This window comes from Podarcis gaigeae (genome assembly GCF_964106915.1).
Source record: "Podarcis gaigeae genome assembly, chromosome: 10".
NCBI lineage: Eukaryota > Metazoa > Chordata > Lepidosauria > Squamata > Lacertidae > Podarcis > Podarcis gaigeae.
In genome coordinates this window covers 75,087,403-75,105,360 of record NC_139686.1, presented here as the reverse complement: position 1 = coordinate 75,105,360, position 17,958 = coordinate 75,087,403, and the positions used below count along the sequence as shown (strand labels likewise).

Below are 17,958 nucleotides of genomic sequence, written 5' to 3'. Positions count from 1 at the left end.
AAGCAAGCTACTCATTGTTCCCTGCATGTGTGCACACATGTACCCCTTGAAGCAAAGAGATAAACTTTTACCGTTAATTTTAATCATGTTTAAAATGTTTTAAAGTACTTGTTTTCAACTGTTTTTATTGATCATTTTAATATTTTATTACAATAAACTGGTATAGAAATTTTGTTAAATAAAAACAAATGTCAGTAATACAAATCTCTGCTTTCATGTTTCCTCTATACCAGTTAAAGATGTATGAAATCTTCTCTATTATTTACATGTTTGTTTTTCATTGAATTGCTATTTCTTATGTTACTTCAGATCCTTCCATCATTACACAGTATTCTTATTTAAAGTCATAGAGACCTCATTTAATTGTTCACTTTCCCACTTTGGCCATAGCCTTGTACAGCCTATTTTCTTTCAGCAAAGTTGTATATGTACACATCTTTCCTGTTGTAATTAAAAACAAACAAACAAAGACTGTTCAGTGGAGTGGCTTAATTATGTCACAGTTATTGCTTTCTTCTTCTCTTTATCTTCCTCCCCCTCCCACTCTGATCTGTAATGATGGTTCCATGAATCTGGTTATTTGGAACACAATGCAGTTTTCATCTTGGGGAAGATAATGGATCTTTGTAGCATCCGTAGTATAAAGTGAAATAACTGTCATTGAAGAAGTGGTGCTACTTATATTCTTAGTACTGTAGTAAGAATCTTATCCTGATCCTTGTGTTAAAATACAGGGTCGATGGCAGCCAAGGGTTCTGTAAGAGGTGGGGGTGGAAGAGTGCAGCTAGCATGTCTGGAAAACATCCGCATACTTAATTACGTCAGGCACTGTTTAGCTGAGCTGAGCAAAGGCAAATGATGATATGTTCCAATAACAGTGGTCTCATTTCAAACAGCTGGTTCAGTGAGACACTATAAAAAGAGGAAAGTGAAAAAACACATTGGAAAGAGTTTGGAAAATGCTACACTGGAAAAGGCCTCAGCCCCCTGTGCTTGCTGTTCCAGTGGTTTTCTCTCTCATCCAAGATGCAGTTTTCACGCCACCAGCACAAAACACTTACAGGAGATGTGCAAGGTGTCCTCACTAAGGAGCAATCACATCTTTTAGAGATGCGGAAAGATGGAAAATCTGTTTTGGGACAGATAGGTGCAATGCACTCTTCATTGCCATGTCTGAAACCACTCAGGAGTTGGAGCTGCTCTGAAACATGACAGTATTTCCTGCACTCTAAAGAATCATTATGTCATGGTGATTGGCATTCTTATGTTTTTTATGCAGCATCAACTCTTTTTTCTGCAGCTGAGAATAGAAGAACAACAAAAGGAAGCTGCCCAGAATGGCTGGGGGAACCAAGCCAGATGGGTGGGGTTTGAATAATTTATTATTATTATTGTTGTTGTTATTATTATTATTATTATTAACTTCTCAAAGCCCAGCATCTAGCTTACTCAGTTATGGGAAGGCAGAGCAAGGGCCCTCAAATGTTGCCCGATGCCTCAAAAAAAGGCCTTGAGGGCCACATGCGGTCCTTGGGCCACACCTTGGGCTACTCTGCCTTCAACTGTACTTCTACCTGTGGGCTTATGTTTCCCAACCCATCCACCTTCTCTCTGTAGGATGTTGCTACTCTAAGCACACTTACAGTAAACAGTGATTTTTTTAAAAAAAAATCTTTTATTTTCTATTTTTCGATTTGATAATATTCACTAGTAATTATAAATCGCACACAAATCCAGTGATGTTTTTTGCGACTTCCCTCCCTCCTCTTCTGCAGTTTCTTATTTTTTCTATCAAAGTCTTACTGCACATCTTAATTAAAACAGTGATTGTTGGGTGGAAACTGTGGTCTCCTGAATCTCCCCTTCCTACACACACATGCAGACACTCCACATTAATATGGGTTATCATAGCATAGGATTATCTCCATTATCAAATTCTGTTGAAAGTATTTTGAAGACCCTGCAATTTAATGACAAATGTGGAGAAGAAAATGGCTACGATGAGCCATTATTTTTTATCTTATCTGAAATGAAGTTACCTTGACGGTAGCCTTTTACCTGGTAGATAACAACTGGTTATTTAAATGGGAAAATGGTTAATACGGATGTGGGAAACCTGCCTCAATGTCACCTGACTCTGCCTGTAACCTGAACCAAACTGTGTCTCAAATGAATGTCTGCTAATAGGAAAAGGGTTGCCCTGGCAAAAGCAGACACAGCTGGACTTTGTCAACGTTCTGTCATCCCACTGAAGGGGAATTGGCAGACAAAACCTTTAGGGAAAGGTAAAAAGGAAGACTTCCCAGCTTGGGCTCTTCCTGAAGCTCTCCAAGTTGGCTTTCTTTTGTTTATCTAAATGACTCAGAGATGTACACTCCAAAAATATTTACAGTGAAATTGCAAATGTCTCCTTCCTATATCCCATAACTATAGAAGTCCAGCCTCTGTTGCAAAAGGATTTGGAATGGAACAGGGCAATAAATGAAACTCTGGTTGCAGCAATCTTTTTTCCTTACTCCCCTTTGTTTTTCACTTGACACTTTCCAAGTATTCTTCCACCTGGAACTTGGTGATGCCACCACCAATAGCAGCTGTGCCATATCTCTTCATGCCACCCTCTCCCCTGGGAATGTTTAATGAAACAAAGCATAGGAGCAGGGAATGGGGAAGGCAGTGATGCCATGTCACATGGTTTGTTTTACTAGGACCATGTAGAAATTGGTGCCTTGAAATGCAGTGAGGTTGCTACCCTGCCCCACTTCAAGTCGCATTCTTAAGTTGCAGGCCAGAATGGCTGTGGGGATGCCTTCAGCTGATGCCAACCATCTTATCTGTTACCTGTCACAGAACTTCAATTCACTGAAGCTGTCACCTGTGCATGCACAACGACTGTCTGAAACTGTGGTGTCTAGTGGAGGCTGGTTTGAGGGAAAGTACATCAGATAGGACTATTTCTCAAGCTACAGGATTCAGGTGGATTGTGGCTGATGCCATGTCTATCCATCTTCAAACATCAGCAAAGGGAGAACATTGGAGCGACGTAAACAGTAACATGTACACAGCCTGAACGACACGGGGTTGGGGGGAGACTCCTGAGTTTTTAAACAAGATTTTATTGTGTTTTCCCCAAATAATTATTACAGATAAAGCAAAGAAAATGAAAGCAGAATGCTGGGTATCAGTATTTTTCAGTGTTGGGGGGGGGGGGAGCTGTTATGTACTGAAGTTCTCACCCTGGGCCAGCAGGGAGATACTGTAGATAGTTCAGGTCCACATATGCAAATAAGGGATCGAAAGTGACATTCAGTGATTGGATAGTTACAGAAAATGGTTACTGTTGCATTCTAGTGGAGCTCTATATAAGCAGGCTGGCTGAACCCTTCAGTTCAGTTCTGTTCTGGCCTGTGAATAAACAAAAACTGTTTGAAGAATCGCTGTGTCGTCTGATATGTTGACCCATAACTTAATACTGGCGACGAGGATGGGATGGATGGACAACAGAGAATAGCCAGATGCGGCCACCCTCTGAGTGGAGCTGAATCACTGAGCCAACGCCTTCATTTTGACAATTCCCGAGTGGACAACGTGGATCTTCTGGCAGCGCGTGTATCGGCTGCCACTGTGGCCTGCGCATCTGCCCAGGATCGCACCATCAGCCGTGTGCCCAACTGGGTGTGGAGGGGGTGGCCACAAGGACCTTTTGCATCAGAGATCCAGCTGTTCGCAACTAGACAACACGAACTCTCGGCTTATCGCGGCTGTCTGCTGTGGGGAGACAGCGTCGTGATTCCCCAAAGACTCCGTCAACCCGTTCTTGAGGCTCTGCACATTGGCCACCCGGGAATCATCAAAATGAAGGCGTTGGCTCGGTGTTACATCTGGTGGCCTAACATGGACGATGCCATCACTGCCTGTCAAGCGTGCCAAAAATCGAGGCCTGCGCCACCGGCAGCTAAGGGACACACCTGGGAAACGCCCAAGACACCCTGGTCAAGGGTGCACATCAATCTGGCCGGTCCCTTTTACGGCCGGACCTTTATGGTAGTGGTGGATGCCTATTCCAAATGGCTGGAGGTGGCCCTGATGCCCTCCACCCCTACCGAGGCTGTCATCCGGGTGCTGCGAGGCCTGTTTGCGACTCATGGGTATCCTGATGTCATGGTCTCCGACAACGGACCACAGTTCACCTCAGGCACTTTTGAGCGATACCTTTTGGGACTGGGCATCCGCCATGCCCTAACAGCAACCTTATTTTTCTCCCTTTAGATTTTATTGCTGTTTTAACTGCATTGTAATATGTTTCATTTGTATTATTGTTGCTGCCCTGATTACCATTTGGTACAACAGCAAGATAGTAAGAAAATTAATAAGGTGCCTTTAGAAAGGGCAGGATATATCTCCATCAGTCCAAAACAATTGCACTAACCTAACATGTATGAAACTTAACTTGCCACAGATGCTTAATTCCACAGTCTCCTCCTTTTTTGCCCCTCCCCTTCTTTTTTTAAGCAAATACAAGGTCAACTTCAAACCAAGTTAAAAGCTCTAGATGCTATTCAGGACAAAAATGCTTCTCTGCTAGAAGAAATCTCTACACTGAGAAACAGCTTTGGATATTTTAATGGGTAAGTGCATTCAGAGGCGCTGTAAACAGCACAGCATCCTCCTTTCTTTAAATAAATGTCTTTATTTTAGTTTTTATCACAGCATTAAATGACAGTACAAAATACAACAATGCAATTTGGAGCATGGGCTCAGAGTGGATGCGAGTCGTGTTCTCTCTAGAGTAGAGCAATCTACTTTTTTTACAAGTTGAAAAAAGAGAAAGAATCCTCAGCCACCTTGAACATCTCAGCTAATTGGCAGCCCCTGTCCCTCTTCCCTGAAGAGCCAAGCCCTTCTGTCCACTGAGGGGGCACTCGGGGTCAAGCAGGTCCCCCCGGATTGCACAGGGCCACACACCTGCGCCCATTAACCTGGCCCTAATGGCACCAGGGAGTGCACCATCTATAGGCTGTGACTGTATCTGCTACTTCTCATGACATATTTCTGTGCCTTCTCTGTTGTTAAAACAAAAAAATTCCTTCCAGTAGCACCTTAAAGACCAACTAAGTTAGTTCTTGGTATGAGTTTTCGTGTGCATGCACACTTCTTCAGATACCAGGTTGTTGTTGTTGTTCTGCCAATGTCGTTGGTGCTTGAAACAACAAGCATAAACAAGGCTGAAATGCCTGATTCTACTTCCTTTTAAAAAAAAGAAATACAGAGAAAGCTTTAGTTGTCACAAATTATTGTGTTAGCCTAAGGTAGGCCTGTGCAACTTGTAACCCAGAGGCTTCACTTTGTTTGCAGTTCTACTCAGGCAATAAAAGCAGAATGTTTATCTGAATCCAAATGTGCTTCCCTTGCATGGTTTCTGGGCTTCATTCTACCACTGACCTCAGTTAAAGCCACTACATTTGGGTATGGCACTGAGTGTAGTTTTGCCAAGAGAGTATACCCTAGAATGCTCCCCCAGAATCAATGAAATGAATCCTTGAGACTAGGGAGCTTGAAAACCTTTGTCCTATAGAATATGAAAAATCTGACATCCATATTCTTAGCAAAAGTACTGGTTTTGACCTCAAGAGCCTTAAATGGCTCACACCTGCAATACTGCAAGGACCGCCTCTCCCCATATGAATGGACCTGAACCCTGCAATGGTCACCGGAGACCTTTCTTCAATGGGCCTCCTCCAAGAGAGGTCCAAAGGACGGCAGCATGAGAATAGACCTTTTGTGTGGTGGCTCCCCATTTGTGGAATGTTCTCCCCAAAGAGGCTCCCCTGGTTCCATCATTATATATCTTTAGGCACCAGGCAAAAACATTCCACTATAACCAGGCCTTTGGCCTTTTAGAAGTGGGCTGGATGTTTTAAATGTATTTCTTTTTCCTCTTGGTTTTAATGTTTCTGTGTAGGGCTTTTTTGTCTGCCTGTTTGTTTGTAAGATGCTTTGGGTTGCTCTGGGCAAGTTAAAGCAACTAACAACTTCAATAAATAATAGTAGTAATAATAAAGCAGCCTTCCACAATTATTCACAAAATCAAAGCTCTATTCAGAATGACCATATTCTTTGTTTTAAAAGCCCAAAGTACCAGGCACCTCTAGTCCAGCTTTCTGACCTTCAGACAATTTCTGTGTTCTTGGCTTGTTCCTTTGTAACCATATATACAGTACTAGCAACTGGCAGCTTGCATCACTGAATTTGTCTTCTCTTTTGAGCTGTTCAGTTTCCCTATCATAAATAGCTTCAGACATGTGTCTGTATACTCAGTTCAGACAGTATGAGCATGGGACTCAGTCTCAGGGTCTGGGTTTGAGTCCCACATTGGTATGGTCTACCCCAATAGTGTTGGCAACAAACAGAAATGTTGGGAAGGTTTGGCTGTGCTCTGGGTGGCCCTTCAACAGCCCAAAAATGTGGGGTGGGAGTGGCTGCATCTGCCAATATGGTCTTGTCTCTGAAAGACAGATTTGTCCAAATTCCACATGTGATCACATGCCAAGGCAGCTCAAAAGAGTCCAGGCTTAGATAATAAAATTTAGTCACCTGACGGTTCTGGTAGATAATTTAACTTTGCAAAGTCTTCTTCTAGACACCTTACTTGATCTGTTCTGTATTGTTTTGTTTTTTAAAGAAAACTGGCCTTTGTAGGTAGGGTTCACTTTCACTAAAACAAAATCCAGATGCTTTGGGGGGGTAGAATGAAAAAAAAACCTTCAAAAGCTGGCCTGAAATGAGTGTTAATACCATGCAGGAGTGCTAGCGTGGCCCCACAACCGTGTGTATGTGGGGCTGTGGGTGCCATGCAGCATGCATGGCCCTGGCCCTGAAATTTGTGGGTGCCCAGCCCCTTCATGGGGAATTTTGTGGGCTCCAGGGAGTTGGCACCTGTGCCTCGGCTGTGTTATTACAAGTAAAAACAGGTCATGCATGATCACATACAGTATGCAATTGTGTATGGACCAATATCTGGAATATATTTATATAAACCACAATGACTTGTTAATAATTTTATACTTATTAGAATAATCACAGTGCTTATATACTCATATATCATATTGTACCACAGTTTCTCGTTTGTGTTTTGTTTTGCTTTGATTTTTCTCGCCTTTTTCACTTTATTTCTCTACTGAAAATTTTCAATAATTTTTTTATTTTTAAAAATGTGTTTTCAAGGGGAAAGTTGCTTCAAATGCAAAACCGCTCAGCCCTGTGCCAAGAAAACCCAGGACAAGCAGAAAATCACTCAGACCTGCCCTTTCTAGGCACAGGACCAGAGGAAGGGTGGATGAGCCCAAAGTTACTGCTTCCCTGTTGAATGGCATAAACTTTTGTGGACTAGAATGCCACCTCCTCAGATGCATGAAGATCCTAAATTGGCCTGCAATTAGTTTCGGGGGATGACACAAACATCCTAGCATTGGTCAGTAGTGGGGTAAAAACATGTAACTTCTATTCAAGCCACAGGTGAAAGGGTACAAGTTGGTGAATGATCCCCTGGGATCAGACCCTGCAACAAAGTTCACCTGCAAATTCTGTCTCCATACCTACCCGGACAATGCTATGGCAAGACCTAATAATATCACCCAGAATATCAGAGGGTCATTCACTGCTTCCATCTTCCAAGGTGGCATAGACTATCATCTGCCAGCAATGCCCTTCTGCATTCTATGTTTCCGAGCACGATTCAAAGTGCTGGTGCTGACCTTTAAAGCCCTAAACGGCCTCGGTCCTGTATACCTGAAGGAGCGTCTCCACCCCCATCGTTCAGCCCGGACTCTGAGATCCAGCGCCGAGGGCCTTCTGGCGGTTCCCTCATTGCGAGAAGTGAGACTACAGGGAACCAGACAGAGGGCCTTCTCGGTAGTGGCGCCCGCCCTGTGGAACGCCCTCCCATCAGATGTCAAAGAGATAAAGAATTACCTGACATTCAGAAGACATCTTAAGGCAGCCCTGTTCAGGGAAGTTTTTAATATGTAATGCTGTACGGTTTTTAACACTGATTGGGAGCCGCCCAGAGTGGCTGGGGAAAACTCAGCCAGATGGGCGGGGTATAAATAATAAATTATTATTATTATTATTATTATTACATAGAACAAGTAGGCCAGTCTCAATATTAAATAAATAAATAAATAAATAAAAGGACACTAATCAGACATCAAAAAGGGCAACATTCAGAAACCGGTGGGATAACATTTAACACTGATGGGACACTTTGCTGCTGACTTTAAAGTAGTCGTGTTCAAGCAAAGAATTTCAAGAGGAAACTCAAGCATGAAACTGCTGCATTTCAATTTATCAAAAGATTCCGTTCTAGTGCCTCTGCCACCCACTTGGACACCCAGTTAGGGTGTGGAGGCTTAGGACCTATGCTGTAAAAGGATACGCATCCCCACCTTGCATTTGGTTAGTGCCAAATACTAGCAATTACCAAATTTGGACAGGCACTGCATCCCACATATTTACCATAAATGATGATAGCTGTATCATTTTGTACACAACCTTCTGAAAAAATATAATCTGCCTCCAGCCATGCAGCATATATTTACAGCTCAATCTTTTTCACATTTGCTCATTTCCTTTCCATACTATTGCAATGTGCCATGCTATAAGTCCTAGAACCCATCATAATGGTTAGTTGGCTAAATGGTATTATCTGACTGTAGAAATGAATGGAAAAGTATAGCATATGCATTGCTGTCCCTTAGCAGGAAATGGCTTGACAAACTGTAAATAAATGCAATTTCACCAGCTTGGTTTTTAATGTCCATACAGAATTGAGGCTGCACACTGTCAGTTGCCCTCTGCTCCACCCCAGTTCAAGCATACCTCAGAGAACAAAGCCAACGTCTCAGCCAAGCCTTCAGAGAAAGTCCTGTATTCACGCTTTATGCCGTCAACTTCAACAGTTAGCCTGTTACCAGGAAAATCATCATCAAGAATGGTCCGGTTCCCTATATCCTCACTTCTGACACTAGATAAAAAAAATGGTAAGCTCACAGATTGCACCAGAGGACTTTGAAAATGACTACACACTCCTCCCCCAGGCTAGTGGGAGCCCTTGGGCAAGACTGCCCTTAATGGAAGAGTCTTCACTAAATCATGAGGAACAAAACCTTTTTTTTAAAAAAAAAAAATGTCCCCACAGAATTGAGGCAGCACATCATGGAGTTCTGAGTTCTATGATACATCAGGGGTGGGGAACCTTTGGCCTTCCCAATGTTGCTGAATTACAACACCCATCAGCCCCAGGAAGCACACCTGATGGCCAGGAAAGATGGGAGTGGTAGCTCAGCACTATCTGGAGGGCCATAAGTCCCCCCCCCGGTGGTATACATGAAAAACTACACTGTGCTACCACCAGACATGCGGAAGAACATAGCAGACGAAGGGTGCCATGGGCAGCATTCAACCTAAGTTTTACTCAGAGTAGAGCCATTGAAATTAATAGACCTAACTTAGGCACAGTCAGTAATTTCATTGGGTCTACTCTGAATAATGCTTAGCTGAATAGCACCCTATGAATCTTTGCTCTACATGTCAGCACAAGTACAAAGTTTACACAAACAGATAGATAGATAGATGGTATTTCAGGTGCATGTGTGTGCCTGTTACCTGAATTTGGTTGCATCCACCTTTGCCAGCCTGGTGCCCTCTGGATGGTTTGGCTGAGGTTCATGAGATTACAGTCCAAAACATCTGGAGGGCACCAGGTTGGCAAAGTCTGGGTTATAGACATTTGTGTGTCCTGTTTTTAAATGTGCTGCTTTTCTTGAATAATGCCACCTTTATTTGGGTGGCATTGTGTAAAGCTTGTCTTCTGTCACTAGGCAGCTGTTTGTTTCAGCATTAAGCTACACCATGGGTAGGCAAACTAAGGCCCAGGGGCCGGATCCGGCCCAATCGCCTTCTCAATCCGACCCGCGGACGGTCCAGGAATCAGAATGTTTTTACATGAGTAGAATGTGTCATTTTATTCAAAATGCATCTCTGGGTTATTTGTGGGGCCTGCCTGGTGTTTTTACATGAGTAGAATGTGTGCTTTTATTTAAAATGCATCTTTGGGTTATTTGTGGGGTATAGGAATTCGTTCATTTTTTTCTTTTCAAAATATGGTCCTGCCCCCCACAAGGTCTGAGGGACCTTGCTGAAAAAGTTTGCTGACCCCTGAGCTACACACACAAAGATGCAACAAACCACAGCAGAGGGACCAGAGCATTGCCTTGTGGCAGGACTGGCATATACTAGTGATGATGAGTAGAATTTCTGTTGGGAAGAAATTCAGCAGAAACGTGGCAAACTGAAATTAAGATTAGAAAAATGAGAAACTGAAAGAAACTGAAATTGCAGATTTGCTCATCCCTATGATGACATACTCTCCAAGTCTGATCTATAATTAATTTTCACTAATAGACCGCAGATAATTTATTTGAATTAATTACTTAAACATCTACCAGGTGTCTAACCCAACTCACCATGATTAATTACAGACTCATCCCTGTCCACCCAAATGACACCGAATGCCACAATTTCCTCTTCTTTGAACATTCTCAATTCAGAAACCCCATGAAGCTCCCATTGGATGCATTTCCAGACTGACAAGACAAAATTAGCCTCGGAGTTTTGGTTCAGGCTGCTCATTCTACTGCCAGTCCCATCTCTGCACAGGAGAAGCAGCAGCAACACAGAACCCAACTTGCCTAGTTTCTTCAATATGGAGATTAGTGGTTATTAAGCTGCATTTTGGCCACCATATCCCCTCTTGGGTAATGCTCATAATGTACAAAATCAACACCCCGCTAATGCATACATATCTGTTTTGGCTTCCGCTTTGTGCCTCAGTACTCTCTCTCTCTCTCTCTCTCTCTCTCTCTCTCACACACACACACACACACACACTATTGGATTATACCAACTTTTCATTTGCTACTAAGAAGACTTGTACATTACCTAAAATTGGAAGCTTATGCTCTATCTGAACAGTGCCGAATAAATATTGCCTTTTCCTGTATAACACCTTTTATTATGGAAATATGGAAGTAAAGATCCTTGCATATGCAATAAAAAAAGCTGTTGGAAAAGTTCTGTCTGAGGACTGTAACTAGAAACCAAACTAGTTTTGAAGCTACAAAAATTAAAAGCAAAATATTCCTTCCTTCAGACATTTAACTGCACGATGTTTGGTTTTGGATTTTTGAAGCTTTTTCCTAGGATAGCACAGCTTCTTAGAAAATAATTCCCATGATCCACACTTCCAAGATTCCAACTACCAACACACAATATTTGACAGTGTCAACATAATCCATGTTGTGCTAACATAAGCACTTCCCTCTCTCTACTGCTCTTAAGCTTTCTTACAGCATACTCCCTAAACATCTTCAGATTATTCTCACCCCACAGTTGGCCAGTCCTGGCTTGAGCTGCCGCCTCCAAGTTGGCTGCCATGGGGATATCCTCGAGGTGGCTCCAGAATGTTGCCTCCTGTGAAGATAACCTTTTGTCTGGTGCCAAGGGGAAGTTTCCCAACTGTCCAACAGAGAACTGTAAAAGGAGTAGGAGAAAAACACAACAATAGTAGTCCTATTAGGAGATATTAGCACCATCATTACGTAGGTGGAAGAAGGTTCAATAGATTCATTACTGGCTTCCGGCTGAAGCTATACCTTCTACCCACCAAGCAATTTTATGGAAACAGCTATTCCACTGATGGCCCCATTTATTATGTTTTAGCTACTGAAGGTAATTCCAGCAAGGTAATAAATCTGCATGTCACTAGCAAAAATTCACTTTACCAGCTGTGTCTCATTTTATAGCCATAGGTTTGCGAGAGGCTCAGGGAGCACCGTTTTACATTAACGGTGGAACTAACAGAAAGTAAATTAGATTATGCAAATTCATTTCCATAAACTGTTCCGAATGTTAGTCTCTCCCTCTCCCCCTTTTTAAAAATTACATTTTATATTTCTCGCTGTTACTCTTTTGCTTACCAGCCCCCAGCAGCAGCAGCTTTTTGCTACAAAAACAATTCCCTCCTTGCTCCAGCATTTCCAGCTTTGGGAGTGATGCACTTGGACAAGGTCAGGACTACATCAAATCTTTATTTGCTGATTCCAAGAAGACTACCCTGGAACCAAGGGACAAAGCAAGGAAGATGCACGTTCCACCGGAATACTACAACTCTTCAGCATCCAGGTACTCTTATGAGGTGGTGGTGGAATTGCCTCATTGGAGGCTGAAATTATTCCATTTCCTTCAGCTACAAGACTCTGGGCACAAGTCAAAGGGAGAAACTGTGGATACCTGATGGTAGGAACAAACTGCAGGGGCTGATGGCCATGTTCAAAATGGAGTGTTGAAGTAGATGGATCCTTGATCTGATCTAGCAAGCAAGTCTTTCTCTTCTCGAGATATTGCATCTCTTTGACAATGGCTGGGATCCAAAGAACAACACAACTAGCTCATAGTGGCTGAGAGAACTTTTGACTTCTGATTCTCAAACAGCTGGCTCAAGTGCTAGAAACAGCTTGCTGGGTGAGGCAGAGTCACTATGCTAGCTTCCCAGCTTGTAGGTTGCTGGTGTTTACCAAGAGGGCTGTGTGAGGTGGCAGGAAGTCAGTGTGGTGCAAACACACTGGCAGAGCAAATGTGTCAATGCATTTGGGCCACAGTGACCCCCCCCCCATCCTGATAAGCAACAGCCTAACTTGGTTGTCCCCATCCAGGTACTCAATTTAGCACCAGGCCAGACTAGAAGGTTGGCGGGGTTGTCATTGTCCATCTCTTTTGCCGGAAAACCTCTTGATCTTGGGATGGACTAAGAGGGCTGGTTTCTGATGTTGGGTCAGAGAGAAGATTGGGGATGCTGCTGGTGTTCAGCCCCCCTGCTACTCAGTGGTCTCCCAGACCAATCAGGCCAAGGTGGTCTCTAAAGTGGTGGTTGGGGGCAGAGACTGCTCTTGGGCTGGTTAAGGACTTCATGTCCCCCCATGACATGGCTGTCACAAGTGGGCATTGCTCCAATACACCATGGACTGCACACCCAAATGTAGTTTTTTACCTGGGATGGACAAAAGGTGGTGGAGGTCATGCCAAACACTCTCTTGTCATGGTCAGACTAGAGATGTAAAAGTTCTGGAAATTTTGAAGCCATGAGGAAAAAACATTTCTCCCCCTGTTTTTTTCCAGAAAAAAATGAAAATTTTGGAAAAATTGAAAAAAAAGTTCAGTGTGGAGTAGTTTTACAAATTGCGTGAAACACAGCGTAGATAAAAGTATTATGCTTGTAATAAAACAGGTAACCACCCTCAACAAAAGCAACAAAAAAGGCAAAAAAACCATCAACATAGTCTGGGAGGCTAAGAGTGCCTTTGTCATCTTTGAGTGGTATGACAGCTGTGGCTTTTTCTGGACTGGGATAGCTTGACCATAGTAGTCCAGGCACTGAGGACTTCAAGACTGAATAACCCCAATGCACTCTATGTGGGGCTTCCTTTGCACTGCTCCAAAACTGCAGCTGGTACAGAATGCTGCAGCATGATTGTCACAGGTGCACCAGTTGCAGGGGCCAAGGCACATTTGGCCCCATCAAATGTTAAGGAGGGGGCTAGGCCCCCTCAATATTAAGCAGTAACATCACATGCCCCGCGTCAGCGTGTCACATGACGTCAGCGCCCTCAATAATGGGGGCAAGCCAGCGCCTCTGCCCTGTCAGCATACCACATCTCTGCTCAGAGATCGGCTCTGGCTGCCGCTTCATTATATATTATATATTTATATTTATATTATATATATAATTTATTTTATATATATATATATATATATATATATATATATATATATATATTACTGCATTTATACATATTTTGATAATGTTTAGGTGGCCTTTGTCGGAAATCTCTAGAGCCTTTGTCAGAGGAATGTTCCTTGTTGACCTCCCTGTCTGCGACTCCCGGCAGGATACAGGCGAGGTCTCTATCGGCGATCCTCCTCAACGTGAGAAGAACACACCACTCTTCCCTCCTCCCTGCTTTCCCCCAGGGAGGGGAAAGAGACAGACAGAAAGCTTAGGAAAAGGGGGGGGGAGGGGAAAAAACCCGCAGGAACTCGCAAGACATTTTCGTCTTGCGAAGCAAGCCCATAGGGAAATTCGTTTTGCGAAGCGCCTGCAAAACGGAAAACCCTTTCGTCTAGCGGGTTTTCCGTCTTGCGAGGCGTTCGTCTTGCGGGGCACCACTGTATTTCTTCCAGCAATCTTAATTCTGGCTTGAGATTCATCCAGTCCAGCTTTCGCATGATGAAATGATAAATTGCTTAGTCTCTTGCAAACTCTGTAAAATAAATAAATACTGTAGGTGATTTTCCCCCCAGAGTGATCCCCCACACCCCAGAGCTTGCAATGTATATTTCATATTGGCAGTGACACCAAAGAGAAGGAAGAGACAAGGATAATAGAGGAAGGAATTGAGCAAATTTATTTGTGTTTCTTTTCAGTCGGGGACTAAGATTGTTCATTACTCTAAATTCTGCCCATCCCCAACCAGCTTTTACCTGGCTCTTCTGTCTTGTATGGGCTAGTTGTTGACATTAAAAAAATTTTTGGCAACTTTTGTGGCAACATTCTGGATTGATTCTCCCCCCCCCCCCTTCCCTTTAAATCATGCCCATAGAAAAGTTCCCACCTAAGCAAGATAAGAACTCGTGTGTAGCTGCTGCTGGAATGTTGCAACAAAAGGTTGGAGAGCCCTTGAGGGCAAATCAAATCTGCAGGCCAGGTTTACTATGTGTATTCATAAAGCTATATTCTCTGTCTTCCCTGTCTTCTTTTGCACAGAATGTTCTTTTGGGTTATTGCTTTCATCCTAGTCTTTGGCAGGTGTGAAGCAGATTTAACAGAAGATTTGCAGGGGCTATTCCCCCAACCTGCCATCTCATTCTCAGGGCTGAGTCTCTCTCTCCCCCCCCCCCCTCTCTCTCTCTCTCACACACACACACCCTTCTTCTTGGTAAGACTAATGTGCACCTTCCAGATTCAGTATGTGTGTGGGATCTGCTGAATCGGCATATCTGAAGAGCCACTAATATCCCCACCCCCGGGTGGACATCCTCTGACTCTCATTTTAGGGGAGAACTGAAGGCTTTTGAATTACGGTCCCACTCTTCAATCTGCAACTGGAAATAATGTTTGTTGGTCACACAGTTGTCAGTGGCATGGAGGGGGGGAAATCTAATTGCACTATCCCAGAGGGCTGATTCCCTTACAGTCCTGTGACCAGTCAGTTAAATGAAGCAAATTCATTGCATCGGCTCTTTGCAATGTCTGTGGTTGAGATGTCTTGGCCTATTTCCTGTGCTAATAATGCCTAGTGGATTTAAGTTGCAAATTCCCCTTCCTGGAGTAGAACATCTTTGCCCTTCTCATTTTCAATTGATCATACTTCAAATAAAAGGCATGCATTACTGTCAGCTGCCGGTGTGGTTGCTCGAGAGCAAACAGGCAAGACTCCAACCTGTCTTTTCCAGGCTTTATTATTAGTGAAAACTATTTACAGTGAAGAGCATCACAAGTTAATGTCTGGCTCAGTCACTAGCAGAATCTGGGCGTGGCCGGTCCTTGTACCTCTCCCAGCATAACAGTCGTGTGACCCCCATCCATCTCCTCCCCTCTCTGCGCCCAAACCTACTGCGCAGAAGGAGCACTGGCAAAGGGGGACTTGCCTCCCCTCCACTTTGCTCAGGCTCGGTGTTGGGGCTCTCCCTAGCATCTCCTGGTCCCTGCACCCCCTCCCCACTGGAGGTGGGGCTTTGAAAAAAAAAAGAAGAGAAAACATGGGGGGGGACAATCACTGCTAGTCCCCTGACAATATTGTAGCTTTTTCTGATAACAGGACCAGCACAGCAAATTTTTACTAAAAAATATGGTTACACATCTATTTCTGAAAAGTGAACTTCCTGGCGGCTTATCTGCAGGCTAGAAGAAGTTGTCACCAACTTTGAGCACTGCTGTGCATTTTGTAGATTTCATTTCTGTTTTACGTGGAAGAATTTACTTATGTCTTGTCTCAAAGGGACATGAACCATCCTTAGTTCTGTTAACCATAAAAGGCAAGATTGTAATACAGCTGTTGGTTTCCTTTACATGGCAGTTTTATTCTTGCTCGTTGTTGCAGGCTGTGCAACAAAGAGCTATGCCTAGAACGTTGGCCTTCAAAGTAAGGTTTACATTATTAGGTTCAAATCCCCACTCAGCTATGTCTTGGGACCTGGACCAAGTCTCTGCCTAACCCCATTTCTGTAATGTGCAAAAGCAAAATGAGCACTTCTGCCCTGAGCCTACAGCCCTGGCAGGAATGGAGAAACAAACCCAGGGCTTCCAGGTGCTGCTGGAATTCAACTCCTATTGGCCCTCGCCTGCATGGTAAACAGTGAAGGGGGTTAGGAGTTGGAATCCCAACACATGCATACCCTCCAACATTTCTCAGATGAAAATAGGGACATCCTATTTTATTTTATTTTATCATATCATCATGAAAATAGGAACATCCTAAGGAAAAGTGGGGCATTCCGGGATCAAATCAGAAACTTGGACAGCTTCTGTAAATCCAGTGAGCCTTGCTTACCTCTCAGGACTATAGTAAGTTGCAGCTGGTGTTCTCAGGATATTTTGGAAGAAGGAGGTGACACAAATACAATGAATACATACCTGTTCAAACATTAGGGAAATATTTTCAGGAAATAGGGTTGCAAGTTTGCAACCTGGAGAACTGCATTGCCACTTTAATTTTTCCACTGAATAAAAAGATGTGGCAGCAGTGCCTCACCATTCATTTTGTCCTAATCATTTTGTCCTCTTCATGCTCCTACTTGCTAGAGCAAAGACTCCAAATTTGCCATAGATCAGTCAGAGATGGCAGGGAGAATACAAATGGCCTGCGAAACTGAGCAGGGAAAGCAGGCTGCAAAAGCTAGAGGTGCTTCATATTAGTGATGAATTTAAAGTTCATATTTGTGGTCTTTGTCCAGTCCCACACTGAGAGCTGTACACACATCTACAGCTTTCTCTGTCCTCCTGAACATGAAATGCTCTCTCACTTTCCTCAGATATTTATTTAGCAATTTTTACCTCACCAAATAAGTTTTCAGGGCAGCTTATAAAGTCCAAAAATACAACAAAAACAATTAAGAACAATCATACAAAAGTGGCAGCAGTAGAATGTAAACATGTCATTAAAAATGCTGAGATTAAAAGGCCTAGGGAAATTAAAACGCCAAAATGACAACAAAGTAGGCCCCAGGTGAGCCTCCATGGGGGAAAGAGAGGATTCTGTGACTAGGGCACCACCACAGAAAAGGCCTCTTTCCCCATTTTCTGCCACAGCTCAGATCATGGGCAGCCAGAGAAGGGTGATTATCTTAGGGTACAAGCAGGCATGTGTGGAGATAACTGTTTTTGCCCATGCCTGTTGAAGGACAGCATCTGGCTTGCTGTTCCACTTAAAGCACCTAAGTTGTGAACTGGAGTTCCAACTCTTGTTGACAGCCTCACTTCTGTGAAAGTGAATATTTATTTATTTATTTATTTTTAAGGCATTTATATACCGCTGAATTGTTAGCATTTCTAAGCAATCTGTGAAAAATCTGTGAAACCTTAATGCGTGAGACCCAGCAGCAGACAGGGATGGGGTGCAACAGAGCTGGGGGATTAACAAAGTAGGCAGGCTGCACCTCCATCTTATTTTGCAGCTATGGGGGTATTAAGGAGAAAAGCACAAGCTCCAGGCTGTTCCTGGCAATTCTAATTACATCATGCTCTGGGGATCACAAGTGATCTCTGATGCATCTCCCAGGTGGTGCCCAAGCATACTGAAAATAGGGGAGAAATACTGATGAGCTAGATGTTTCTTTGAAGTATCCATC

At 43.4% G+C, this 17,958-nt stretch overlaps 1 protein-coding gene across 9 annotated transcripts in view; it reads left to right on the top strand.

Annotated features, from left to right (window-relative positions):
* Positions 1-17,958, top strand: part of LMNTD1 (lamin tail domain containing 1) — a 196,627-nt gene that overhangs the window by 61,822 nt on the left and 116,847 nt on the right. For all 9 annotated transcript variants that reach the window (XR_014555833.1, XR_014555834.1, XM_083701549.1 and 6 more), the window contains exons 3-5: positions 4,510-4,625; positions 8,821-9,035; positions 12,036-12,237. Coding sequence is in view for 7 of the 9 variants with exons in the window: in XM_083701549.1 (XP_083557675.1) it covers positions 4,510-4,625; positions 8,821-9,035; positions 12,036-12,237 (533 nt within the window). In the remaining 2 variants the exon portion in view is untranslated. The remainder of the gene's footprint in view (positions 1-4,509; positions 4,626-8,820; positions 9,036-12,035; positions 12,238-17,958) is intronic.